The sequence below is a fragment of the Taeniopygia guttata genome, chromosome 29, assembly GCF_048771995.1.
Source record: "Taeniopygia guttata chromosome 29, bTaeGut7.mat, whole genome shotgun sequence".
NCBI classification, from domain to species: Eukaryota; Metazoa; Chordata; class Aves; order Passeriformes; family Estrildidae; genus Taeniopygia; species Taeniopygia guttata.
The window spans coordinates 3,886,856-3,913,202 of NC_133054.1; the positions used below are offsets into that span (position 1 = coordinate 3,886,856).

Here is a 26,347-nt window from a genome sequence, read left to right on the forward strand (position 1 = left end):
CGGGGTGGTTCCCCAGCACCCCCAAGCCGTGCTCTGTGAGAAATGCATTTGTACTTCTATTTCTCTAAAATATCCAGTCTTATTTGCAAGGCCACTCTATGAAACTTGTTTCTAGTTCCATTTCTCTCTCAACGACGTCCATCCTATTCCGTGGCATTTCTAAGTCAGCATTTCTTATCTCAAGGTTTGCATACAGATGCACACCGTGTCAGCCTTCTGTCAAACTTTGGGAATTTTCTACAAATCCGTCCCCACACGCTCACCGTCGGGCTGGCGGTAGGGGTGGTAGATGTGGATGTCCATGGGCCGGTGCAAGGTGCTGATCAGCAGCGTCTTGTTGGCTCCCGTTGTCTTGTGGGCCCGGTTGATGGACTTGGTCTCCCAGTCGGTCCAGTAGATGAAATCCTCGAAGAGGGTGAGGGCGAAGATGTGCGGGATGTCCTGGCTCAGCACTGCGAGGGGAGCAGCGCTCAGCGAGGGGCTGAGCATTGCTCCCCTCCCACAGGGAAGCAGCCTGGACACAGAGGAGCGGCCAGGGCTGGGGACTGTCCCCAGCAGCCCCAGCTCCCGCTCCAAGAGCTGGCACGCCGGGAGCCCGGCGCTCTCACCCGTGTGCCGGTTGGAGCCGTCCAGGCTGGCGAACTCGATGTAGTCCTCGCGGGCGTCGGCCCAGTAGATCCGGCTGTTGATGTAGTCCAGGGTGAGGCCGTTGGGCCAGGTGATCTTGGTGTCCACGATGACGCTGCGGTTGGTGCCGTCCATGCCGATCTTCCCGATCAGAGAGTGATCCCCCCAGTCCGTCCAGTAGAGGTAGCTGGGGATGAAACAGAAGAGCAGGGAGACGCTGAGTTGGGAACCACAGAAATTTCTCCCCGTGAGGGTGGTGAGGCCCTGGCACAGGATGTCCAGAGAAGTTGCGGCTGCCCCATCCCTGGAAGTGTCCAAGGTTGGATGGGGCTTGCAGCAGCCTGGGATAGTGGAAGGTGACTGCCCACAGCAGTGGGGTGGAACAAGATGGTCTTTAAGATCCCTTCCACCCCAAACCACCCCGTGACTCTGTGCTAAATGGAAGTGCATGGGCACAGGGTAGTGAAAAGCATCCTGGTGTCCCAGAGACCAAGAGGAAAGGCTTCATCCCATCTCCCAACCTTTGGGACTACGGCAAGATGAGCACAGCTCCCTTCCCAGAGCAGAGCAGCAGGTCCACGTCCCCCAGGCTCTCACCCGTTCTGCACGTCCACCACGAGCGCGCGGGGCTCGCGCAGGCCCGAGTTGACCAGCACGGTGCGGTACGCGCCGTTGAGCTTCGACACCTCGATGGTGTCCCGACCCTTGTCACACCAGTAGAGGTTTCCTCCCACCCAGTCCACAGCCAGCCCGTCGGGGTTGCTGAGCCCTGTGCGGTGAAGGACCTGCCAGGAGGAGTCAGAGGTGACAGGGATGAGCAGAGAGAACCAAGCCCTGATGTCTCAGGGGCAACAGCATCCCCCTCCCCAGCTCAAATCTTCTTCCTCACTCCCCTCTTAGGTTTAGATGGGATTTTGGGAAGAAATTCCTCCCTCTGAGGGTGGGGAGGCCCTGGCACAGGGTGCCCAGAGAAGCTGTGGCTGCTCTGGATCCCTGGCAGTGTTCAAAGCCAGGTTGGATGGGGCTTGGAGCAACCTGGGATAGTGGAAGATGTCCCTGCCCATGGCAGGGGAGTGAAACTGGATGAACTTTAAGATCCCTTCTGACCCAAATTATTCCACATCTCCATGACTCTATCCCCCAAACTTCCCTGTCCCACATTTCAGGGCAGTGTGGCGCTCACCCCTGCTTGGGGTGGGGCTCCAAAACATCCCCCAGCACCTGGAGCTGACTCCCGAAGCCCAGTGATGACCCCAGAGCGGGGCAGGAGGGGGGTGAGGCCCGGCTGCCCAGCCCAGGGGTGCCCAGGGGTGCCCCACGCCCTCACCTGGACGTTGCTGCCGTTGATGTGCATGCGGCGGATCATGCTGCCCTGCGTGGTGACATCCGTCCAGTAGATCATCTGCTCCCGGTAGTCGAAATCCAGAGCCACGGCGTTGTTCAGCCCCTGGAGAGCAGGGAGGCAGAAGGGTTGCAGCAGCCTCAGTGGCTGGCATGGGCTCTGGGGGGTTTTACAGACCCCACACCCTCCCTGTCTGCTCCTCGCTCACAGTGACCTCCTGACATTTAGACGGATCTACCATTCCCCAAGAGCCCAAACTCCTCAGCTGGCAGCTCCTGTGTCCTCCAGGGCCTGCCCCATCCCCAAATCCCAGCCACATGGGGCTGGTGTGCCTCCAGCTCCCAGCCCACCCCGCACCTGCTTGAGCAGAGTGTAGTTGGAGCCATCCAGGTTGAGCTTCCGCAGATAGTAGCGGTTGGCGAAGATGAGGAAAGGCTCTTCATCTGCATGGGGAAAGAGGGAAAAGTGGCAGGGCAGCACTGCTGGGGTGTGGGCAGAACCTTGCAGACCTGCCACCCTCCCAGCCCCACTCCCTCATGAGCTGGAGGCAGCCACTTCACCCTCCAACTCCAGCGCCAGGAGCATCCCACGGTCGCCAGGAACATCGTGGCTCTCACCTGTGACAGCCTTGCAGCTGGTGGGGTTGTCAGGTCTGAGCTTGTAGCCCTCGGTGCAGAGGCACTTGTAGCTGCCCAGGGTGTTGATGCATTTCTGGCTGCAGGGGTAGGTGGTGGAGCACTCGTCGATGTCGATGCACGTCTTCCCGTCGTCCTTCAGCCGGAACCCGGGACGGCATCTGCACTGCAGGAGCAGCCCGGAGCTGTCAGACACCTCCAAGGCCCTCGCTGGGAGGTGGCAGGTGCTAGGAGGTGACAAGTGCCACCAGGGGACACGCAGACTCAGCAAGGACAGCTGAGATGCACAAACAGTGCCTGAAGCGCCCGTGTCACGTCCCTGGCCCAGCTGGCACAGGACAGACACAACCCTCACGTCTGCGGAGGAGGAAGGAGAGGGAACAGCGGGAGCTGTGCCAGGGGAGGTTTAGGCTGGATATCAGGAAAAGGTTCTTCCCCCAGAGGGTGGTCAGGCACTGTTGGCTGGCACAGCCCCAAGGCTGCCAGAGCTCCAGGAGCATTTGGACAACTCTCAGGCGCAGGGTGAGATTGCTGAGGTCTCCCGTGCAGGGGCAGGAGTTGGACTTTAGCAATGATGTTAGGTCCCTTCCAACTCAGGGCATTCTGTAATTCTATGACCTCTGCAGCCAGCCCCCCACCCCGTGGACCCCTACCTTGTACCCAATCTTGAGGTCCTCACACTCCTGGGAGCAGCCACTCAGCTTCTTGTTGAGGCACTCGTTGATGAAGCAGTTGAGCTCGTCCGAGCCGTCGGCGCAGTCGTTGTTGTTGTCGCAGAGCAGCGCCTCGGAGATGCAATTCCCGTTCTTGCAGAGGAAGAAGGAGTCGTTGCACTTGTTTTCTGCAGAGAGGAGGTGGCAGTGGTCACTGGGAGGTGGCTGGGGTTCTGCTATCCCCCCCAGGACCCCACCGTGACCCCAGCAGGTACCTGGGCTGCTGCAGCGCGGGTTCTTGGGCGCCTCGTCCGAGTGGTCGTGGCAGTCGAACTCCCCATCGCATTCCCACTGCCGGTTGCTGAGGCAGCGGCCGTTCTGACAGCGGAACTCGTGGGGGCCACAGGTGGGATACTCTGAGGGAGGGTGAGGGGCTCAGCCAGCATCCCACCTTCCAGAACCTTCCACCGGCACCGTGGAGCCGCTCGGAGAGACAGAGAGGCACCACGGAGCCAAACCTCCCCGAGCTGCTGGCAGTGACAGGGACACCGCACTGGGACACGGGGACAGGGCTGCCCTGCACACACACTCTGTGGGCTTGGATCCCTCTGTGGGTTTGGATCTCTGTGGGTTTGGATCCCTCTGTGGGTTTGGATCTCTCTGTGGGTTTGGATCTCTCTGTGGGTTTGGATTCCTCTGTGGGCTTGGATCTCTGTGGGTTTGGATCTCTCTGTGGGTTTGGATCTCTCTGTGGGTTTGGATCCCTCTGTGGGTTTGGATCTCTCTGTTGGTTTGGATCTCTGTGGGTTTGGATCTCTCTGTGGGTTTGGATCTCTCTGTGGGTTTGGATCTGTGTGGGTTTGGATCTCTCTGTGGGTTTGGATCACTCTGTGGGTTTGGATCTCTGTGGGTTTGGATCTCTGTGGGTTTGGATCCCTGTGGGTTTGGATCTGTGTGGGTTTGGATCTGTGTGGGTTTGGATCTCTCTGTGGGTTTGGATCTCTCTGTAGGTTTGGATCTCTCTGTGGGTTTGGATCTCTGTGGGTTCGGATCTCTGTGGGTTTGGATCTTTCTGTGGGTTTGGATCTCTGTGGGTTTGGATCACTCTGTGGGTTTGGATCTCTGTGGGTTTGGATCTCTCTGGATTTGGATCTCTGTGGGTTTGGCTCTCTGTGGGTTTGGATCTCTGTGGGTTTGGCTCTCTGTGGGTTTGGATCTCTGTGGGTTTGGATCTCTCTGTGGGTTTGGATCTCTCTGTGGGTTTGGATCTGTGTGGGTTTGGATCTGTGTGGGTTTGGATCTGTGTGGGTGTGGATCTCTGTGGGTTTGGATCTCTGTGTCAGGGCTGGGGGCTGCTCTTCACGAACAATCCCCTTCTGCTGCCTCTCTGGGTTCCCTCTCACCACACTCACACCAAACCCCTCCATGATGACGAAGACCCTCCCAGGGTCCTGCCCAAAGCCCAGCAGGACCCAGCCGGGTCAGTCCCGGGCTCCCACGGACACCCACCACATTCCGGGGACTCGTCGGAGCCGTCGCCGCAGTCGTCGTCGTGGTCGCAGACGAAGTGCTTGGGGATGCACTGCCGGTTCCCGCACATGAACTCCCGCTCCTCACAGGTGTTGTTGTACACTGCAACGGGGCAGCAGCACCGTCAGCCCCGCCAGCCCCGGCCTCCCCAGCCCCCCGCCTCGGGCACTCACAGCAGCCGGCAGCGAGGGTCTCGTCGGCCCCGTCGGCGCAGTCCTTGTCCCCGTCACAGAGCCAGCGCTCCGGCACGCACACGTAGGTGCCCGGGCACTGGAAGGATCCTGAGCTGCAGGTGGTCAGCCCTGGGGAAGGGAGGAGCAGGATGGAGTGCGGTCACCCCACTGCTGGAAGCTCTGGGGAGCCCCAGGATGCAGAGCTCAGGAGAGCGGTGAGACCACGGGTGGGAGAGGGATGGGCAGAGGCAGGAACACGGATGCAGGAGCATGGGGATGGAGCAGGCAGGGACTGAGAGGGGGAGAAGGGCTGGAGCAGACTCACGGCAGCGACTGTCCTCGTCAGAGCCGTCCCCGCAGTCATCGGCTCCGTCACACACCCAGAGCTTGGAGATGCAGCGGTGGTTGTTGCACTCGAACTGCACGGGGTAGCAGAACTTGTCTGGGGGAGGAGAAGAGGAGGAGATCGGGGTCAGAGCGAGGTGATAAAGGCAGGAAACATCAGCAGAGCATGGCCAGGCTGGGCCAGCGGGGCTCCATGAGCCCAGGGCGGGTTGGGGGTACTACTCCTGGTCCCACAGGGCTGGTGTGGGACTCGCTGTTGCTGGACCTGAGGAAGATCCCCAGCTCCTGAGCACTGTTTGGGGCTTGTTCCCCAAACAAGAAGAAGGTTAGAACTAAAAATGCAGCTGAAGGGAGCCATTCAAAAGGGCCACGGACACTTGTGCGTGTGCTGAGCAAACCAGCACACGAGGACATTTACACTGGTCACAGCTAAAAGCCACAGAGGGGGAAGAATCTTGCATCTGTCCTTGGCAAATGAATGTCAGGGAGAGAAGAGGGTCCTGCCCACCCACCAGCACCACCTCGTGCCCCAGCCCAAATCCTGACTGTCCCCACCCTGCCGCTCACTGCACTGCATCTCATCTTCTCCGTTCTCGCAGTCGTCCTCCTTGTCGCAGGTCCAGGTCATGGGGATGCACCTCCCGCTCGGGCAGGCAAAGTAGTTGGATGGACATTTGGGCTTCCTCCCACCTGCTTTGTGATGGAAACATCAGTGAGGATGATGGCACGGCCACGTCTTGCCTCCTCCCAGGCCAGAACTGAAGGATTCCTCCCCAAAATCCCCCTGAGGTCCCACATCCCAGATCCCTGCGGCACCATCTGTGTGGGAGCCACACGAGCAGAGAACAACAGTCCCAGCGGGCAGACAAAGCCTCCAGAACCCAAGCAGACCCCAAAGGGGCATCCCTGCCCCCAGAGCCCCCTCTGCCCTCCTGCTCTCACCGGGGCAGTTGCGCTCGTCCGAGTAATCGCCGCAGTCGTTGGCGCCATCGCACACCCAGCTGGGCGCGTAGCACAGGGACGTGTGCTCACACTTCTGGAACGTGGTGCCCTTCACCCCCAGCCTGAAGTAGCTGCTGCAGTCGGTGGCAGCTGAGAGGAATCACAGCAGAAGCCCCGGTGACGCAGCAGGAACCACGGCAGGAGCCCCCCGTTCTGGCTCTGGCTCCCGCGTGGCACCGGCCCCTGCCCTGCTGCTGGAGCCCACCGCACCCCACACACCCCCAGGAGAGCCCCACACATGCCCAGAGCTGCAGGGATCCAGCGGGTGTGGGGTGCTGAGCATGGCACAGGGGGGCTGCAGGGGGGGGCTGGGGCTGCCTCATCCCAGGAGAGCAGCAGGACCCTCCTCCCTCCCCAAAGCCCCAGGTCCCTGCCGCCAGCATCGAGAGCAGGAGCATCTCCAGAGCTGAGGAGGGGCTGGGGCAGCAGCTCTGGGCACTCACTGCAGTTCATTTCATCAGATGCATCCTCGCAGTCGATGAACTGGTTGCAGCGGCTGGAATTCCCGATGCAGGTCCCGTCCCGGCAGCGGAACTCGGTCGCGGCACAGCTGGTTTCTGCCGGGGGAAGAAGCCCCCACAGTCAACTGAGGCAGGGTGGGGGGAACCCCACATGCACACTCACCCCATGGCACCCACTGGTGCTGTGGAAAGGCACCCACACCCCCCCCCATCCATGCAGCTCTGGGATGCTCAGAGTGCTCCCAGACCAAACCCCCTTCTGGATGAGACCCGGCGCCTCCCACTCACAACCTGCCCAGCAGCCTGAGCCCCTCTCCCTGGCACAACCAGACCTGGACAGGACTCTGAGAAGCTCCCAAGTGCTCCTGTCAGTTTGAAACCAAGCAGACCCATCCTGCAGCCCCCTAAGGGGATGCCTGGGAGCCATGAGGAGCAGTGACACGACACCCTGTGACCCTCCTGGCTGTCAAACCACTCTCGCTGGGTGCTGCGTGCCCATGCCCAGGAGTTTTTCCTCTCAGCTGTCACTCTGTAAGCTTTGCAAAGCAGCACAAGCTCGACCTTGACTCTCCGTGCAGCCCTGGCTCTGCTCTGCTCCTGTCAAGCTGCCGGTAACTCCCTCCCGAAGCCGCTGTCCCTGTCCCAGGCAGCTGACGGAGCCCTGGCAGGGGCTGGCCGGGTGCCAGGCAGACACTCACTGTTACAGGGCACCTCGTCCGAGTTGTCCCCGCAGTTGTCCACGCCATCACACCAGTAGCGACTGGCGACGCAGCGCCCGTTCATGCAGTGCAGGTAGCCCTTCTTGCACTTGCGGCTGCCTGCCAGGGAGGAAGAGGAGGAAGAGGAAGAGGAGAAAGTGAGTAGAAGGAGGGCAAGCACCCCTGAGGGTCTCAGATCCTTGAGGACCTTCCAGCAGGGGAAGAAACCACAGAGCGGGATCAGGAACCCACTCGCTCGTGCAGAGGGGTGAGGGATGGTGTTGGAGGGTGCTGCAGACCCCGCTGGCTCAGCTCCAGGGCTCCTGCTGCTCTCCAGCATGTCCCCAGCACTGGGAAAGGTCTGGAGACCTTAAAGCCTGGCTGGGTGAAGCTCTGGGAGGGCAGGAGGGACTGCATGCACATGAGGGATGGAAGGACACCCTGGAGTCCTTGTGCCCTTTGCTGAGCAACCCCAGCAATGTCCAAGGCCAGGCTGGATGTGGCTTGGAGCAAGTTGGATGTGGCTGGGCTAGTAGAAGATGTCCCAGGGTGAAGTGAAATGAGCTTTAAGGTCCCTCCCAACCCAAACCATTCCATGATTCCATGACCTTGAACATAGGAAAATGGATTGATTTTCTGGAGCGCTGTGAATCCTGCCTTCCATCCTTTTAGTTTTTGCCTCCATCCTCTTTAAGATTTAATGGCAAACTACAAGAGGTTCTAAGACTAATTAATGAGGGACAGACTTTTCAAGGCTGTGTGGAGGCACCTGCCTTGTGTGTTTGTCTGCCTTGAAGGGGAAGCCCCTGATTTTGTTCCCTTCCAACCCAAAGTGTTCCGTGATTCTCTGAGCTGGCAGCTCGGGCAGGGTGTCTGGGGGTGCAGGGGTGCGTGTGTGGGTGAGCAAGGCAGCAAGAGGAGGAACCTTACTGCAGTAGGACTGCTTCTCGTCCGACTTGTCCTTGCAGTGCACGACGCCGTCGCAGGTGCGGCTGAAGTCGATGCATTCGCCGTTCCCGCACTCAAACTCCTCGTGCACGTTGCAGGTGGAATTCACAGCTGGGCAGAGCACGGGAATCTCAGCTCTGCCAGGCTGAGATCAGCCTCACCCCTTCCTTCCCTCAGCCCCTCCCACGCCCCTCACCTTTGCAGGTGAAATCCTCCTGCAGGACCCGCTCCCCGCGGCAGGAGCAGTTGACGTGGCCCTTGGGGGTGAGCAGGCACAGGTCCTGGCAGCCGCCGTTGTTCACCTGGCACAGGGACAGCTCGCCTAGGACAGAGGGACAGCGGTCACACCAGGGATGGACCCAGCAGCCCTTCCTCCTCGTCCTCCCTGCTGCGACAAAATGTAGGGATCCCTCCCCAGGCATCTCTTCCCATGGAGGGTTAGGGGGCTGGAGGCACCCGGTTTCCCCAGATTTTACAAGGAGATGCCCTGGGAAGAGCAGGAACAGAGCAAATCCTCTCTGTCTTCAGCCTGCAGCGGTTTTGGGGACGGACAACTCTGGCATGAGGGTCACAAGGAGGCAACAATAAGCTGGGAAGGACAATGGGATGATTCCCAAAGGCCTAGGAAGGATGGGGGGATGGATTCCCAAAGGGCCAGAATGGACAGAGGGATGGCTTCTCAAAGAGCCACGAAAGGACGGTGGGATGGGCTCCCAAAGGACCATGAAGGACGGTGGGATGGGTTCTCACAGGACCATGATGGACAGTGGGATGGGCTCCCAAAAGGCCAGGAAGGACAGTGAGATGGATTCCTGAAGAGCCAGGAAGGACGGTGGGACGACTCCCAAAGGACCATGATGGACAATGGGATGGATTCCCAAAAGACCAGGAAGGACATTGGGATGGGTTCCCTTTCCCCAGGCCTGCTGCCAGGGTGAGGGGCAGAGGGCAGGGACAGCGCAGTGACAGCAGAGGGTCCTCACAGCTGTCGGTGTCGTTGGCCACGGCGATGATGCCCATGGGCTGCTGGGGGATGTCCACGCGCAGCAGCTTCATGTCGGTGCCCACGTATTTGTTGGCGCGCTGCACGGCCCGGCGCACCCAGTCCGTCCAGAAGATGTAATCGCCGTACACGGCCAGGCCAAAGGGGTGCACGGGCTCCGACTTCAGGATCACCTGCCGGGCACAGAATCGCGGGAGGGGTTGTGTTGGAAAGGATCTTAAAGCTCATTCGGTTCCCATACCCCTGCCATGGGCAGGTACGCCTTCCAGGGCTGCTCCAAGCTCCATCCGACCTGTCCTTGGACACTTCACAGAATCCTTGAGGTTGGAGAAGATCTCCAAGATCAAGTCCAACCTGTAACCAACCCCCTCCAGAGCACTCAGTGCCACGTCCAGCAATTCCTTGGACTCCTCCAGGGATGGTGACTCCACCACCAACCAGCGCAGCCTCTTCCAATGTTTAACAACCCTTTCCATAAAGAAATTCCTTCTCATGTCCAGCGTGAATCTCCTCTGATGCAGCTTGAAGCTATGTCCTCACTTCTCAGGGACACAGCCCAACTGGGAGCAGGAGGAGCCCACCCCAGTGGGATGCCTGACCTCTCCAGCCCCAGGCACAGCTCTGCTTCCCTCTGACCACACTCCAGCCCCAGTTTTCCTCCCCATCTCACTGGCCTCAGACTCACATGGCGATGGGAGCCGTCGTATTCGCAGCGCTCGATCTTGTCCAGGGTGGCATCAGAGAAGTAAATCTTCTCAGCCTTGTGGTCGATGGCCAACCCGTTGGGCGTCCGTATGTCCTGGTCGATGATGATGAGGACGTTGGCACCGGAGAGGGTGGCCCGCATGATGCTGGGGTGCTGCTCATTCCAGTTGGTCCAGAACATCAGGCTGGGAGGGGAGGGACACACAACGGCTTTGGAGCCCCAGCTCAGCCTCATCCAGGCTGGCTCAGCCCGTCCCTCCACAGCTGGGGGGCTTCCAGAGACTGGGAGATGCACGGGACATCATTCCCACATAAAATGAATGGGAAGAGGGTGAATAGGCTGCTGCAGCCAGCTGGGAAATGTGGATGGGGATGGGACAGGGGGTGTGGAGCTGCTTTGTGGGGAGGGGGCTACAGCGTCTTTCCTCCCTGGGGGTCCAATCTTTTCTGTGCTGGGATCCAGAGCTTCCTCCCCACAACGTCCACTGGGACCACACGGATCCCTGGTGGGGCTGGCTGGACCACCAGTGGCCACTCACTTCTGGCACTCGTCCAGCACGAAGGCTCGGGGGTGGTCGTCCCCTGACATGGTGATCACGGTCTCCCTCTCAAAGGCCCCGACCCGGCTCTGGTCCACGGTGTGCCGGGTGATGGTGGAGGTGGTGTAGCTGGTCCAGTACAGCGTGTCCCAGCCGCGGTGGTACGCCAGCCCCTCCACCGAGCCCACATCTATGGGGACAGCAAAGGTCACACCCAGCCCGGACCCCAGCAGGGCTGTGGGTCACCCTGCATGGCCAGCGCTGACCCTGACACTGGGATGGTGAAGTTTTTGCTTTTAATTACAGCCCAAAAATCCCTTGGAGGCTTTGGCTGCTGGGTGGGGACTCAGTAGGGCTGGGGGCTGTGCTCAGCGGGGAGCAGAGACCCCTGAGAGTCCCGTGGGTAGAGCTCTGTTGGAATGACCCTCCCTTGCAGGAAGGCTGAGGGATGCACACCTACAGTGCACCAAGGACTTGAATTTGGCTCTCAAAACCCCACACCAGCCAGACCTTGCTCTGGGAAGGGGAGAGTTTCCCTCTGCCAGGGGACAGCTGAGCCCCTGGGGCACAAAGTGACAAGGCAAAGCTTGGTGGGGACCAGGGAGCCCTTCCCAGCTGGGAACTTGAACCGTGCACCCATCCTCCCCCCCTAATTAACGCTTGGAAAAGGGTTTAATGAGGCGGCTGTGAGAGCTGGGCCATGCTCTCCCCTCTCAGGGATAAAGCACCATGAGCCCACTGTGAATTCCCTCATTAGCAGCACGTCCAAGGCCCTGGCTCAGGGAGCTCCTGGGGCAGCAACTGCGGTTCTTTGAAGCTGCTGCAGGTCCCAATAAACCCAACCAAGTGCAAGGTGAGGCCTGGAGGTGAGGCCAGGGCTGGGCACTCCAAGGGTCAGGGCTTAGGGCGCTGCCTCGAGAGGTGAGTGTGAGCACAGAGCTGATCTCAACTTTGCTGCAGCGCCTGTTTCTAGAGCCCAAGCCTCGTGACACGCTCTCCGTGCCAGAACGAGCTCTGCAGGCTGCTCCCAGTGCCTGAGTCCACTCCCAGGAACTCCTCAGAAACCTCTCACAGCTCAGCCTGTACTCGCTGCCCCTCCAAACCCCTCCAAAAACCCCTTGAGCAAGAACAGAGGGAGCGCAGGAGGGGGTGGGGGAGAGGGAGACAGGTCCGAGGGCAGGCGCAGAAGGGACAATCCCGTGCCACTCACTCTCCACGATGGTCTTGCGCCCCGTGCCGTCGTCGTTGATCTGCTGGATGTTGCCGAAGTGGATGTCGCTGTAGAAGATGCGGTTGCTGCCCTTGGAGCCGTAGCGGTAATCGAAGGCCAGGGCGATGACGTTCTTCATGTGCTCCGCGTCCTCGAAGGGCTTGATGGGCGCGTTGAGGTTGTTCTCGTCCGAGAGGTGGATGCTCTTGAGGATGGTGCGCTCCGAGTAGAGCAGGTACCCGTCGTAGTCCCGGCAGCTCACGCCGTCCTCCGACAGCATCCCGTGGGCGCAGGCGCACGTCCTCTGCCCGCCGCCGCGGAACAGGCACAGCTGCTGGCAGCCCCCGTTGTTCTGGGCACAGATGTTGGTGCCTGGTGGGGGGACAGGGGGGATTCGGTGAGGGATGGGGCAGGATGCAGCCACTTGGCCTCTTTCAGCACCCAAAGGAAGGAACGGGCTGGAACCACGGCACAGCACGGCTCCGATGGGGACACAGTGATTCCATCCCTCTTCCCCACATCAGGAGCTGCCCCCGTGCTCAGACCTACCCTTCTGCCGGGCCCGGTTGAAGACTTTGATGTCCTTGAGCTGCACGCCGATCCCAGTCCGCAGGGACACTGACTCAGTGGCGTTGTCCTTGTTTCCTCTTTTGATGGAGCCGTTGGCGTGAGTCCTGAAGGAGGACAGAGTCACCAAGTGACCAGCACAGGACCCCTCCCCACCTTCCCATAGCAGCCATCAGCTGCCCCCACCCTCCACACAGCCCCCAGCCCCCTTGGCACCGCACCTATCACTCCAGTAAATGTATTCCTCAAAGACCGACACGGAGAACATGTCCATGTTGTTGCTGGACAGAACAACCTCCCGGTTCTCGCCCGTCTCCAGGTCAATCCGTTCGATTTTGTCTGTCCGGGCATCACACCAGTACAGCTTCCCATCCTGCAGGGATGAGACAACATCCCAGTTGGCGTGGGAGCAGCATTACCCTCCGCGCCTCCGGCAGGATGTCCTGGGGTTCAGACCACCCTGAGACTCTGGAGCCCCAAGGAGGGCAACCACGTCCCCAGCAGCAGGACACGGCCACAGGAACCCTGGGGCCTGGTACCATCCTCCCAGATGCCAACTGTACCTCGTAGTCCACGGAAATCCCGTTGGGCCAGCTGATGCTGACGTTGACCAGCACCATCCTCTCGGTGCCGTCCAGGCGCGAGCGCTCGATGCGGGGGTACTGCCCCCACTCTGTCCAGAACAGGTACCTGAGGGGACAGCAGGGATGTCACCACAGGTTCATCCCCAGGGGCAGCATTGGCCCTTTGACACCACCCCATTCATCCCCCCACAGTGGGGCTTCAGTCCAGACCCTGCCCACTCACAGACCCGGCATCACATCCCCTGCATCTCCATCCCTCCCCAGATCCAAACTCCTCTGCTCTCCCTGGGGCTCTGTCTAAAGCTGAAGCCAGTTTAAGGAGGCTCTGCCTGGATTTTCTGAGGTGCTGACACCCACCAGGTCCCAAGGGGCTCCCAGGGACTTCAGCCCATCAGTGAAAGGAGCATTAAATCCAAAGTCTGGACTCCTTGGTGTGGCAGAGCTGCGAGTCCTTCCCTCTGCCGGGAGGCGCGGGGGTCTCACCCTGTGCCCACCCCACAGGCGATGCCCCTTTTGGGGCGGTGTCTCACCCCTTCTCTGGATGGACCGTGATGGCCCGTGGCTTGTCCAGCCCCTGCGAGATGACCACGTAGCGGAAGGACCCGTTCAGCCTGGCCACCTCGATGACATCAAAGCCCTGGTCTGTCCAGTAGATGTTTCCTGCAAGAGGGGACGGTGAACCCCCCCACAAGCCCCACTGCCCCGCTGCCCCTGGCTCCAGAGCCCCATCCCACCTGCGATCCAGTCCACGGCGATGCCCTCCACGCGGCCAATGCCGTTGGTCACCACGTCCTCACGCCACGTCTGGTCCCGCTTGGCTCGACTGATGGTGCTCAGGCCCATGTCCACCCAGTAAATTGTGTCATTCTCTGAGAGGGACAAGGAGGCAGGAGGGGACGAGTCAGTGATCACCTCTGGTCACTCCAGAATGGTAAAAACCTGCACCGAGGAGCCCTGAAATCCTCCCTGACTTGGCGCTGCCGAGGGGGCATTCCAGGGCAAAGCACTGGCCAAAGGGTGATGGTGATGGCCCCCTCATGCTCTTCATCCCTGTGCTGTTCCCAGACCCCCTGTCCTGTTCCCAGCCCCGCATCACCTGCGTGGAAGTCGATTCCCACAGCCAGGGAGGTCCCCGACACCGGCACCAGAGCATCCGACTTGTCGTTGGGGTCCAGGGGAATGCCCCGGATCCCCTCGTGCACCGAGTACAGCAGGAAGGAGCCAACACCTGCAGCACAGGGGCAGGGACAGTCAGACACATCCCAAAACCCACAGGCTGCCCCTCCACTGTGGAAAACTGTGACAGGGGAGGAGCATGAGCCTGGCAGGGCTCTGCAGGAACAGCACAGACCTCCCTGGGGGCTGCAACCCCCGTCCCAGCCTGTTCCGGGGTCCGGCCCTGCTTCAGGGGGGCACGAGCGAAGCCCCTTCCCACCACCCACCACCCCCACCCCGTGTTGGCAAAGGCTCCGCAGCGCATCTGGGTCAGGGCAGCACTTGTTATTCAGCCCCTGCCCTGACCCAGATGGTGCAGAGCTCTGCCAACCCCCCCACAAAACCACCCGGAACACTTTGCACACAAACAGCCTTTGAGAGGCCCTGGCAGTGCCCGGGGGGATGGCAGCGAGCTTGGTGGGGATGGGGGATCCGCAGAGCGAGGGCTGTGCCTGGTCCTGCTCCCGGTGAGCCCAACCTGCTGCCCACAGCGAGGGTCCCACCCCTCCCTGGGAGGGTCCACTGAGGGTCCACTCCACCAGTGACACCCTCGGTGGCCGGGCAGTGCCCCCACGCTCATCAGGGACAGCCCAGGCGAGGCTCTCGCTGCCACCTGAGCCCACAAGCCCTCCAAGCCCCCCCAGTGTCCCTCCGGTGCAGCCAGAGCGAGGGGTCACCAGCCGGGGTGGCCACAGGCATGGCTGGGGTGGCCACGGGGTCTCTCTGCACCGAGGGGTGGTTCAGGGAGGGGACAGGGACAAGCACACACCTTCACAGGACTGCTGCCCGCTCTTGAGGCTGTAGCCTGCGGTGCACATGCAGGAGCGGGAGGTCTCCGAGGTGGGGAGGCACAGCTGCGAGCAGTCCCCGTTGTTCTGGCTGCAGGGGTTGGTCCCAGCTGTGGCAGAGAAAAGGGGGTGAGGGGCTCTGGGGGACCAGGGTGCACCCAGCAAGGCTGGGGCAGCCAGGGCAGCACCCGTACGAGGGCAAGGGCAAAGCTTGGGCCAGCTGTCAGGGATGGAGCCACCACTTCCCAGCCCCACGGGACCCCAGACTGACCTTGCTGGATGCTCTCGTCGTACACCTTCATGTGCATCACCAGCGTGGTGCTGTTGCGCAGCACCGTCACCTCCGTCCCGTCCTTCTTGTTGCAGGTGCCCATCCTCTCGGAGGCCTGGTCAGCCCACCACAGCTTGTCCCCTGTGGGGAGGAGGCAGGAGCATGTGGCAGCGCTCCCCATCCCCTCCCAGGAGAGTTTGGGAAGGGCCAAACTTCCAAAGTTTCCAAACTTCCAAACTTTCCAAAGGAGGCAGGGGAAGGTGTCGCCCTTCGGCAGCCCTCACCCATGATGGCCAGGGCGGTGGCCTTGCTCAGCTGGCTCCGCACGGACTCCATCACCTCCAGGTTGCCGCCATCCAGGTCACACCTGTTGATGGTGCCGTTGCCAGAGCTGATCCAGTAGAGTTTGCTCTCCGGGTAGTCGATGGCCAGGCCTGGAAAGGACGGGAATGTCACCAGGCTGGGGGCACGCAGGGACCGTCACGGAGCTGGAGGTGGGATGGGATTTGGGATTTGGGATTTGGGATGGGATGGGATGGGATGGGATGGGATGGGATGGGATGGGATGGGATGGGATGGGATGGGATGGGATGGGATGGAGAGAGCAGGCAGGTAAGGCCATGGTGACCCAGAACAGGACAGCTGCCATCCCCTCAAGGAGGCAGAGCAGGGACTTGAGGCTCTGCAGGACAGCAAGAGGAGGTGAGGGATCCATGGAGGGGTTCTTACCAACAGGTCCCTTCTGGTTGGTGAAGAGGAGCGTGCGGTTGCTGCCATCCATGTTGGCCACACTGATGTTGTCCCCATCTGTCCAGTACAGCTTCCTTCGAGGTGAGAGGACAATGGGCAAAGGGCCACGGTGCCAGCAGCCCCCTGCACTCTCCCAGCCTCGCAGAGCCCCTCACGTGCTTGTGGCACAGCCTGGGCAGCCCCACAGCCCCTTGTCCCCACCCAGGAGGGGGCTTGGGGGTTGCCAAAGCCCCATGCACACCTGGATTGTCACACACTGGTGGGTGCTCACTTATCACAGCCCGTTCCCCTCCACACACACGTGTGCAGACACACAGCACAGCCCCATCCCCTGTGACACACAGGGACAGCCCCCGTTCTCTCCCCCATCACACACACACCTGTGCCTGCACGCACACCAGACTCACCCCCGCAGCGGGTGCACCACCAGGCAGTGAGGCTTGTCCAGCCCCTGGATCACAGCGTTCTTGAAGGAACCATCCAGCCTGGCCACGTTGATCTGCTTCTTGTTGGCGTCGTAGCTGGTCCAGAAGAGGTTTCTGGAAACCCAATCCACGGAGAGGCCGTGAGCGTTGGGCAGGTCTGCAAGGGAACGGAGACAGGAGCTCGTCAGCTCTGAGGACGGGGCTGGGATGATGCTCAGATGAAGAAGAAGGGCTGATCTCAGGAAGCTGAAGGCTCTGGAGGGCTGGGGGTCCCAGCTTCCCCCACACCAACCTGCAGAGACGACGGTCTCCACGCCGGTGCCATTGATGAAGGCTCTCTTGATGGTCTGGGTGCGGACATCCGACCAGTAAATGCGCTGCTCCAAAGCGTCGTAGTCCACCACGGTGACGTTGTCGATGTCGGGCACGGTGAAGGAGATGATGTAGTTGTAGTAGGGGTTGTCGATGTCCACGCCCCGGATCTCCATCTGCCGCGCGTACAGCAGGAACTTCTTAAACTCTGGGAGAAGAAGAAGGGCAGCGGTGGGATCGTGGCTCCAGAGCATCCCTCATCCCCCCAGCTCCCCTGGCAGACCCCTACCATAGCAGGTGGTGTTGTCCTTGTCCAGCTTCATGAGGTGGGGGCAGGCACAGGACAAGGTGCGGTTGTAGTTGATGAGGCAGAGGTGGGAACACGGCCCTTTGCCCCCGTTGGCTTCGCAGGGATTAGGAGCTGCAATGGGGAGAGGACTCAGCGACATCCCAGCCTGGGGGACACCCACCCAGGAGACCCCAAGAGCTGCAGCCCCCCCAGACCCTGCCTGCCCCATCAAGCATCACCTGACGGGGCAAAGGGGCGGCCACAGGGATGAGAGCAGCGTCCACCCGCTGCTCCAAGGGGCTGTGGGCACGGACCAAGTGCCAGTGCCACCCTCTGTTGTCCCCCCACCCCATCCCCCCTCCTGCGCTCCCTCAGCCTCACCCAGGGGCTGCCGGGAGGGGTGATACACCTGCAGGTCAAAGGGCTGCGTGTTGGTCCTCTGCACCACGGTCACGTTGTGCCCCGTCCACTTGTTGGCCTTGGCCAAGGTGTTGGTGCGCCAGTCGGTCCAGTACACCTCCCCCCCGTACAGGGTGACAGCGAAGGGGTGGGACAGGTACTCGTGTCCCCTCAGCACCTCGATGTGCCCTGTCCCATCATACAGGGCTGAGTAGATGGCGTCCGACCTGTGCCGGGGTGAGATGAGGGTGAGCGAGTGTGGGAATCCAGGGCTTCCCTCTGGCTGCCCTGGGACCCTGGCAGGGGTCAGGAACCCCCCTGGACAGAGCCCCCAGAGACACTGGCTGTGATCTCTGGCCATGGAAAAGTGTTTTCGATCTTACAGGATGAATTACAAGCTGTGACTGTTTGATATGAGTAATAATTAAGTGCGGCACGGGTGCAAAAGTAAAATTTTAGGATTCTAGATTAGGGGTCCAAAGGGGACAAGATGGAGGAAATTGGGTGTGCCTTGTCCTTTTTCTCCTTCTTCATGCCCTCCATGTTTCACTGTGGTGTTGGCATTTTTCTGTTGGTTCAGGCTGGGGACACACTGTCCAACGTAGGTGACAGATATTGGCACGTTATTGTAAATCCAGCACAGGTAGTTTGTGGTATTTAATGTTTGTACCATCCCACTGAGGGCAGAGCCCCACACGCTGCCCTGCAGGACAGAGCTGCGGCAGGGCAGCAGAACATGGTAGAGATAAACAGAATAAACAACCTTGAAACAGCACAGACCAATTATGGCTTCTGCTTTGGCAGCGGGGCTGACAGACAGAGACTTTTACAATCTCGGGATCATCAATACCTCAGATTCCGACAAGGGAGGAGAGGAGGGGGCACCACAGGGTCTTTAACCCAAAAGCAACAACCAGCAGGGTCTAAAATCCTGCTCATTTACACCAGGATCCACAGGGGACAACACCCAGAGCCGTGCCTGGCACACGCTGGAGACACAAACAGACCCCACAGCGTGAAGGCTTCTGTCTCCCAGCCCAGCACAACGCTGGAACCAGGGGAAGATCCAGACTGGGAGGGACAGAGAGAGGTGTCCTGGCCCTACCTGGCATCGATCCAGAGGATCCTCTTCTCCAGGTAGTCCACAGTGAGCCCGTTGGGCCATCCCCCCGAGCCCGTCTCCTTGTGGATGGTGCGTCGGCCCTCGCCGCTCATGGAGGCGGCCTCGATGCGGGGCAGGCTGGCGTCCCAGTCCGTCCAGAACAGGATCCTGCCAGGAGGGACTGTCAGCACGGACAGGAGCCCGTGGCCTCGTCCCCCCACAGGTGCCGCATGTCCCGGTGAGCGCCGTCCCCTCCTGCCTCACCCGTAGCGAGGGTCCAGGGCGATGGCGCGGGGGTGCTCGATGTCCCCGGCCAGCAGCGTGGTCCTCATGGTGCCGTCCAGCTTGGCCACCTCGATCTGGTCCAGGTTGCTCTCCACCCAGTAGATGTTGCCAGCGATCCAGTCCACGGCCAGTCCCTCGGGGGTGGCCAGGCCGTACTGTATCACCACCTCGAAGCTGGTCAGAGCTGTGGGGCACAAGCTGAGGGCTCAGCCTGGTGTCCCTTCCCCAGCCCACTCAGCACTGCCACCACCCCTGTACCCCCAACAGCTCCAACCAGCTCAGCTGGGGCTGGCTGTGGGGGGACACGTCCTCCCCAAACAGAGCCTGAACCACCCCTGCCCATGGTCCAAACCCCGAAGGGTTCAGCACCCCCTATCCGTGGTCCGACCACAAAGAGCTCAGCACCCCAAATCCATAGACCAGACCCCAAGGAGCTCAGCACCCCCTATCCATGGTCAGGCCCCAAGGAGCTCAGCACCCCAAATCCATAGACCAGACCCCAAAAGGCTCAGGCCCCAATCCATAGTCCAGACCCCAAAGAGCTCAGCACCCCCTGTCCATAGTCCAGACCCTAAAGGGCTCAGCCCCCATCCACAGTCCAGACCCCAAAGGGCTCAGCATCTTTCCATAGCCCAGACCCCAAAGGGCTCAGCCCCCCATCCCTAGTCCTGCCACTGGGCTCCTGCAGGAGCAGCACTGATGGCGAGGGTGTCCTCTCTCTGCCCAGCTGCTGGGCTGCAATTACGAGCGGGGAAGCGCTGGGAATGCTAATTAACTGCTGCATAATGAGAGCAGAACAGGATCAGGATCACTGTCAGGGCTGTGGGCTTCAGCTGCCGCATCACCGTGGGGTGCCACAGAATCACTGACCCCAGCCCTGCAGCCCTGCTTTCCCTCCAACCCCCGGCTCCCCCAACCCAAGGCTCCGCACCCCCGTTCTCCAGCAGCTTTCCCCTGTAGATCTTGTCCTCCACCACGTCGGTCCAGTACAGGGAGCTCTGGTTGAGGTGGAAGTCCAGGGCGATGGTGTTGCGCAGCCCGGGCACCAGGACGCTGTAGTCCCCTCGGTGCAGGTCGATGCGCCGGATCTCGTGGCGGTTGGAGAAGATGATGAACGGCTTGAAGGGGTCTGGGGGAAGCAGAGCAGGGTCAGGGACAAGGCAGGGGACAGTGCACCCAGCCCCAGCTATTGTCAGCACAGATTCCACCATCACCCAGCCACGTCCATCAGCACAACCCCCAGCTCCACGAGAGGACAAACACCCCGAGGCAGCTGTGGGGGGCTGCTACCAGTCCCTGGTGCCCCCCAAAACACACCCAGGCTGCGGCAGCTCTCGCCATCGGGCTCCAGCATCCAACCCTCGTAGCAGGAGCACTTGACATTGTACTTGTCCTGCTCGCACTTCTGGCTGCACTTGAGGTGCTTGGCACAGTAGCTCTGGATCTGGCAGGTCTTGTTGTCAGCACCCAGCTCCATGCCCAGGGGACAGGAGCACACGATGCCCTCGCCAGGGGCCACGGTGCAGTTGTGGCTGCAGCCGCCGTTGTTGAGGGAACACTGGTCTGCGGGGACAGGACACGCTTGTCACCTCCTCGTGCCACTGCCGGCTCCCCCCGTGTCCCCGCGCCCGGCCCCGCGCTCACCGCAGAGCTCGCCCTCGTCGGAGCCATCACCGCAGTCATCAGAGCCATCGCAGAGCTTCTCGGGGGGCAGGCAGATGGAGGTGTTGTTGGCACAGGTGTGAGAGGGGGGTTTGCACACCAGGGACTCGCAGTTCTCCTCGTCAGAGTTGTCCTCGCAGTCGCTGTCCCCGTCACAGACCCAGGCCTTGCTGATGCACCGGGCTGATGGGGAGCGGGCAGGGAGGGGGCAGAGCAGAACCAGAAGGTTATTCCAGGCATTTCCAGATGTTATCCCGTGCATGGGGAACATGGGGGTGTTTGAGTAGCTCAAACACCAAAAGTTGGAGCAGAGCTGGTCCAGATGGGACAGGTCAGACAGGGCCTGGGGGCTCAGGAGGTCAGCCCCAGAACTGGTGTCCCACCACTCTTGTCCCCAGCCCACCAAAGGGTGTCCCAGCCCCTTCCTCAGAGAAGAGCAGAAGGGATCTGAGGATGACAGAATCCATCAGGATCGTGGCTCATGGGTTGGCCACTTGTGTTTCCCTGTTATTCCAGCACCGAGGACAGTCCAGCCCCCCCAGGTGGGATCCCCTGCCCCCTGCTCTCACCTGAGTCCTTGCAGCCGAATTTGACGTTGGGGTCGCAGACGTGGGTGACCCCCTCGCAGTTCTTCTCGTCGCTGGAGTCCATGCAGTCCGTGTCACCGTCACAGCGCCAGCGCATGGGGATGCACAGCCCGTCCAGCCGGCACTGGAACTCGTCCGTGTGGCAGCCCCCGGGCGGGCGCGTGGCTGTGGGGAGGGCACTGCTCACTGCCTGCACCCCACGGAGCTGGGGGGCTGCAGGACTGGGTGAGGACCAGGCACTCAACCAGCAGAAAAACAGCTGGAGGCACCCAGAGGCACGGGAGGGGGATCTGAGAACTGAGTGTGGCCAGAGAAGGCTGCAGAATTCTCTGCCTGGAAGCAGGGCGGCTCTGCCCGGGGCAGGGTTTGGCTCTCTGTGCTTGGGGGTCCCTTCCACGTGCTGGGGCTCACCCTGGTTGGTGCAGTTGGCGTGGGTCTCGTCGCTGTAGTCGCCGCAGTCGTTGTCCCCGTCGCAGGTCCAGTGCACGGGGATGCAGCGCCCGCTGTTGCACTTGAACTGGTTGCTGGAGCAGGAGTGGCTGCAGCCGGCCTCATCGCTGTTGTCCCCACAGTCGTTGTCTGCAGAGGGAAGGGGGGCGGGCAGGGGGTCAGCAGGGGCCCGGCCAGGAGGGGGCTGGCAGGAGGGAGGACAGCAGAGACCCCTCACCGGGGGAAGCGGGGACAACAGGGACCGGACGGACCCCGCCGGCAGACGGGACGTGGGGTGACAGCAGCCCCTCGGTGCTGGCGGTGGGTCCCCCACCATGGGCTGCAGACCCCCGGCCCTCCCACCCCACAGCACCAGCGGCACACAGAGAAAATGAAACACAGAAACTGCATAGATCAGCCATGAACCTGGGGGGCCCTGGGCTCCACTCTGGGGGGAGCAGGGCTGGGGGACAGGCACTTCTTTGGGGGTGCACCCATGGGGAGGGGGCTGGAACAGCCAATTGGGGGGGTCAGATTGCCTGGAGGAAACCCCCACGCCCGCTGTGGGCAGGGGGAGGTTTGGTCTGAGGGTACCTGGACACTGGCAATGCAGCCCCTCTGCCTGCCTGGCACGGGGGGCCTGGCCTGGGGACCACCACAGGGCTCCGCTGTGGATGCCCTACCTGAGACTGGTCAAGGGGATTTGCTTCCTGGTGCCTCAGGATGGGCAAATGGATGATGGCACTGATGGGGACAGTGGCACTGATGGGGACAGTGGCACTGATGGGGACAGTGGCACTGCCAGCTGCCATGTGGCCTCGCCAGCAGCACCTGCAACCCTTGACCTCTCTGGTCTTCCACCAAGAGCAGCTTCCCAAGTGGCTCTGCCCGGTGAACTGGGAGGAACAGTGGCTCCCTGGCACATCCCTCCTGCTGCTGGGGAGCATGGGGGACATTGCTGGAGAGCTGGGGGACATTGCTGGAGAGCTGGGGGACATTGCCAGAGGCACAGGGGGCATTGCTGGAGAGGAGGAGGGCATCACCAGAGGCACAGGGGCATCGCCAGAGGCAGCAGGGGCATTGCTGGAGAGGAGGAGGGCACCACCAGAGGCACAGGGGCATCACCAGAGGCACCAGGGGCATTGCCAGAGAGGACAGGGGCATTGCCAGTGTCCAGCAGCAGCCCCCGGGGCTCGCAGCCCTCTGGAGGGGGCAGCTCTGGGGGCTCAGGGGGCCAGGTGGGGGGTCTGGTGCATGTTGATCTATGCACTAACCGGTAGGCTTTGGACAGTTCTTTTCGTCAGAGCCATCCCCACAATCTTTTTCTGAAACACAGAACCACCAGACAGGAGCGTGGGCACGGTGACAAACACAACACGCCACAGTGACAAACATGGCACACGCACAGCGGGCGGCACAGAGACACCGGGACACGGACACGGACACACGGAGGCACCGGGCAGCCCGGGAGGTGAGACCAGAAGCAGCAGAGGGTGCTGGGGGAGAGGGGGGCAGCTGGGGTGGAGGGACCCTCGTGGTGCTGCAGCTCCTGCCTCGGGCACCTGGCGAGGCTTGGGGCTTCACGAGGGGCTCCACGCCACGGCCTGGCTGCCACAGTGGGGGATCCCAGGAGAAGGGACCATCCCCTGGCAGGGCCAGCCCCAAGGGAGCTCAGGAAGACTCCAGGGAGAGTCCTGCACCCACAGCTCTGCTCAGCCAGGCACCAGCGTCTCGCCTGCTCAAGATGTTCATTATTCCCAACAAGGCAGAGCGCCTCAAAGATTGATATAAACTTGTGGGTAAGGAAAGTAACCTCGGGGCAAACCCTCTGTCCCAGGCCTGGCCTTGGAAAGATCCAAGGGCAGATGGGAGCTGGCTGGGAGAGCTCTCCTGCCTTCCCTGAGGCTGCAGGACCTGGCTCAGCAGCTCTGGCCATGCCACACTCGGTTCCAGCAGCAGGGAAGGGTTTTGGCAAGCTTGCAAAGGATGCCAAGGTCTGGAACAATCCCCGCCAGGTCATTCCTGCAGCTCTCCCTGCCCCAGCACAGCCAAGGGCTGGGGGCTGCAGGATGGGCTCATCTTTGGCTCACGCCCACTCCCCTTGGGGCCTGGGTTCTGCCCTTCAGCACACGCTGAGAACTGGCCCAAATTGCCAAAATGGGGTCCCTGCCAGGCTGCACCCCCGCCTCGGGTCTCACCGTCCCCGGGAGCACCCCGGGGCCGGGTCCTCACCGTTGTCACAGCGCCAGTTGATGTTGATGCAGCGCCCGTTGTTGCAGGTGAACTGCGTCAGGGGGAAGCAGGTCGGGTAGGCTGCAGGGGAGGGAGAGGCACCATCAGCACGGGGGGCACCTCATGTGCACCCCAACTCTCACAGCCCCAGGGAGCGCCCCGTGCTCCCAGTGCCCCCAGTGCTCCCAGTCCCAGCTCACCACACGAGGCAGACTCGTCAGAGCGGTCCCCGCAGTCATCATCCAGGTCACACGTCCAGGAGATGGGGATGCAGCGGCCACTGGCGCAGGAGAACTGGTTGGGGGAGCAGGTCCGGGCTGGCCAGGAGGAACAGATGGAGTGTTAATGGCCCACGGGACCTTATTTGGCCAGGGGAAGGTGAGCAACAACCTCCTGGTCCCCTGCAAGGCCCAGGTGCAAAGCCAAGGTGTGGGCACACGTGAGACTGCAAAACCTCAGGCTGCGGCTCAGCAGAGGCTCTCCTGAGACTCCCTGAGGACAAGGCAGGGTCCTCACCCGAGCAGGTGGAGTTGGACTCGTCCTCGTTGTTCCCGCAGTCGTTGTCCCCGTCGCAGAGCCAGCGGTTGGGGATGCAGCGGTTGTTCTTGCACTTGAAGCGGTCTGAAGGGCAGGTGTGCTGGTCTGTGGGGGGAAACCACACTCAGGACCTGCCTCTCATCCCACCCCATCCCACCTCTATGTCCAACAAAGAGAAAAACTGGGACAGAAAAGGGCTGGAGCCTGAAACTCGGCATCAAAATCTCAACCAACATTTTCCTCCTAAACCTCCTCCTCTCCTCAAGTTGGAGAGGGGACAGAGGGGTCCTGGCTACCCAACCCTGCCCCAACCACTGCCTCCACATCTGGGAGAGCCTTAGCCCAAGCAGGAGGGGTGACGCACGGCAGAGCTCGGGGGCTTCGTCGCTGTTGTCCAGGCAGTCGTTGTCCCCGTCGCATTTCCAGCGCTCTTGGATGCAGCGGTTGTTCTTGCAGGCGAACTCCCCGGGCTGGCACTGCGGCGGGGGGATGTAGGACGGATTGGCTGCCAAGGGGAAAGCACAGGCAGGATTTTAACCAGGTGACCAAGTGCAGCTTCCCATGGAGAAAGAGAGTCCCCACGAGGGTCCCAACCTACCCTGGCAGGTGACAGAGTCTTCCCCCAGCATCTGGTCCTCGGCGCAGGCGCACTGACGGCCCCGGGGGGTGGCCAGGCACAGGCTGCTGCAGCCCCCGTTGTTGACACGGCATTTGTTGGAGCCCACTGCGGAGGCAAAGGGGTGAGGAGATGGCACCTCAGTGCCCAGGGACCTCTGCGGACCCACAGGGCTGCTGGGAGCCCCTGGACTCCCTCACCAGCAGCCACAGTTGGAAGCCAGCTGGGAACCCCACGTGAGGCCACGGGGATCCCACAGGGGACACGGAGCCTGATGGAATTACGGTGGGAAAAAGAGGGAAGGCTGGAAGGGCAGGGCATGAGCAAGAGGGAAGGAAAACAAGGAGTATGGGGATGGCTAAAAGGAAACAAAAAGAGGTGGGGGGCTGCTTAGGAAGCTCAGGCTCGCCCCCAGCCCCATCCCTCCGAGCCCAGCCCCTCGTGCCCTCGCACCTTGCTGCTGCTGCGCGTCGTACATGCGGATCTCGAAGATGGGCGGGCGCTCGTTGCGCAGCAGGCTCACGGCCTTGGAGGCCTGGTCCAGGCGGTAGATGCTGCCGCTGCGGTACTCGGTCCAGAACAGAAAGTTGCTGTAGTGGCACAGCCCAAAGGCGTGGTTCAGCTCCTGGCCCTCATACACGATCTGTGGGTGTAGGGAGGCAGAGAGGCTCCGTTAGCTGGGATGGGTGCTCGGGGACAGGGACAGGGATGGGGACAAGGACAGGGTGATGTAGGGGAGAGCAGAGCTCAGCTGCCTCAGTGCTGCGGGTGATCAGTGTCCCAGGCCCACAGGACCCTCGCTTGCCTTCCGCTCGGTGCCATTGAGATAAACCATCTCGATGCGGTCGTAGAAAGCATCCACCCAGTACAGGATCTTGGCCGGGATGTCCAGGCTCAGCCCGTTGGGCCACAGGACGGTCTTGGAGGTGATGAAGATGTTGCGGTTGGAACCATCCATCCAAGCCCTCTCGATCTTGCCCCTCTTGCTGTCCTTGGGATCCTCCTCCCAGTCCGTCCAGTACATCCACCTGCCACGGACGTGAAGCTGAGCCCTGGCCTGGCCACCACAGCTCGTGACAAGACCCAACCACATCCCCATGGCCGTGGCCCTGCCAGACAGCCCAGCCCACCCAAGAATTCTCACCCATTCAGGGGGTCCACCACGATGGCGCGGGGGTGCGTCATCTTCCCCTCAATCAGCGTCTTCCGCGTCTGGGCGGCCTTTTCCAGCCGTGCCACGCTGATGGTCTTCTTGGGGCCATCATCTGTCCAGTACAGGTTGTTCCCCATCCAGTCCACAGCGATCCCCTCCACATTGTGGATGCCTTTCAGGGGAAAAGAGGAGTGGATTTGTCACCAGCCAGGAGGTGAAAAGCAAAAAACAACAGCCCCAAAAAGTGCCAACAGCCCCAAAAAGATGATGGAT

The 26,347-nt window shown here is 61.4% G+C and overlaps 1 protein-coding gene across 8 annotated transcripts in view; it reads right to left on the reverse strand.

Annotated features, from left to right (window-relative positions):
* LRP1 (LDL receptor related protein 1) overlaps nt 1-26,347 on the reverse strand; it is an 81,069-nt gene that overhangs the window by 15,367 nt on the left and 39,355 nt on the right. For 5 of the 8 annotated variants that reach the window (XR_003957280.4, XM_072919545.1, XM_030259269.4 and 2 more), the window contains 50 exons: nt 26,066-26,246; nt 25,727-25,949; nt 25,375-25,564; nt 24,904-25,029; nt 24,670-24,810; nt 24,285-24,410; nt 23,969-24,085; nt 23,769-23,849; nt 21,519-21,686; nt 21,090-21,272; nt 20,503-20,703; nt 20,176-20,421; nt 19,790-19,987; nt 18,838-19,042; nt 18,577-18,741; nt 17,454-17,698; nt 17,073-17,204; nt 16,764-16,991; nt 16,454-16,628; nt 16,026-16,120; nt 15,581-15,730; nt 15,297-15,437; nt 15,007-15,135; nt 14,119-14,250; nt 13,757-13,891; nt 13,553-13,682; nt 13,002-13,128; nt 12,660-12,811; nt 12,421-12,545; nt 11,872-12,243; nt 10,662-10,851; nt 10,103-10,307; nt 9,398-9,590; nt 8,611-8,736; nt 8,397-8,525; nt 7,467-7,586; nt 6,751-6,864; nt 6,248-6,397; nt 5,861-5,998; nt 5,286-5,402; nt 4,961-5,089; nt 4,767-4,889; nt 3,533-3,673; nt 3,258-3,445; nt 2,587-2,770; nt 2,327-2,412; nt 1,955-2,074; nt 1,225-1,412; nt 609-814; nt 264-452 (listed from right to left, as the gene is read on the reverse strand). Coding sequence is in view for 7 of the 8 variants with exons in the window: in XM_072919545.1 (XP_072775646.1) it covers nt 264-452; nt 609-814; nt 1,225-1,412; nt 1,955-2,074; nt 2,327-2,412; nt 2,587-2,770; nt 3,258-3,445; nt 3,533-3,673; nt 4,767-4,889; nt 4,961-5,089; nt 5,286-5,402; nt 5,861-5,998; nt 6,248-6,397; nt 6,751-6,864; nt 7,467-7,586; nt 8,397-8,525; nt 8,611-8,736; nt 9,398-9,590; nt 10,103-10,307; nt 10,662-10,851; nt 11,872-12,243; nt 12,421-12,545; nt 12,660-12,811; nt 13,002-13,128; nt 13,553-13,682; nt 13,757-13,891; nt 14,119-14,250; nt 15,007-15,135; nt 15,297-15,437; nt 15,581-15,730; nt 16,026-16,120; nt 16,454-16,628; nt 16,764-16,991; nt 17,073-17,204; nt 17,454-17,698; nt 18,577-18,741; nt 18,838-19,042; nt 19,790-19,987; nt 20,176-20,421; nt 20,503-20,703; nt 21,090-21,272; nt 21,519-21,686; nt 23,769-23,849; nt 23,969-24,085; nt 24,285-24,410; nt 24,670-24,810; nt 24,904-25,029; nt 25,375-25,564; nt 25,727-25,949; nt 26,066-26,246 (8,055 nt within the window). In the remaining variant the exon portion in view is untranslated. The remainder of the gene's footprint in view (nt 1-263; nt 453-608; nt 815-1,224; nt 1,413-1,954; nt 2,075-2,326; nt 2,413-2,586; nt 2,771-3,257; nt 3,446-3,532; nt 3,674-4,766; nt 4,890-4,960; nt 5,090-5,285; nt 5,403-5,860; nt 5,999-6,247; nt 6,398-6,750; nt 6,865-7,466; nt 7,587-8,396; nt 8,526-8,610; nt 8,737-9,397; nt 9,591-10,102; nt 10,308-10,661; nt 10,852-11,871; nt 12,244-12,420; nt 12,546-12,659; nt 12,812-13,001; nt 13,129-13,552; nt 13,683-13,756; nt 13,892-14,118; nt 14,251-15,006; nt 15,136-15,296; nt 15,438-15,580; nt 15,731-16,025; nt 16,121-16,453; nt 16,629-16,763; nt 16,992-17,072; nt 17,205-17,453; nt 17,699-18,576; nt 18,742-18,837; nt 19,043-19,789; nt 19,988-20,175; nt 20,422-20,502; nt 20,704-21,089; nt 21,273-21,518; nt 21,687-23,768; nt 23,850-23,968; nt 24,086-24,284; nt 24,411-24,669; nt 24,811-24,903; nt 25,030-25,374; nt 25,565-25,726; nt 25,950-26,065; nt 26,247-26,347) is intronic. The other 3 variants (XM_030259270.4, XM_030259271.4, XM_030259272.4) reach the window with 3 other exon arrangements.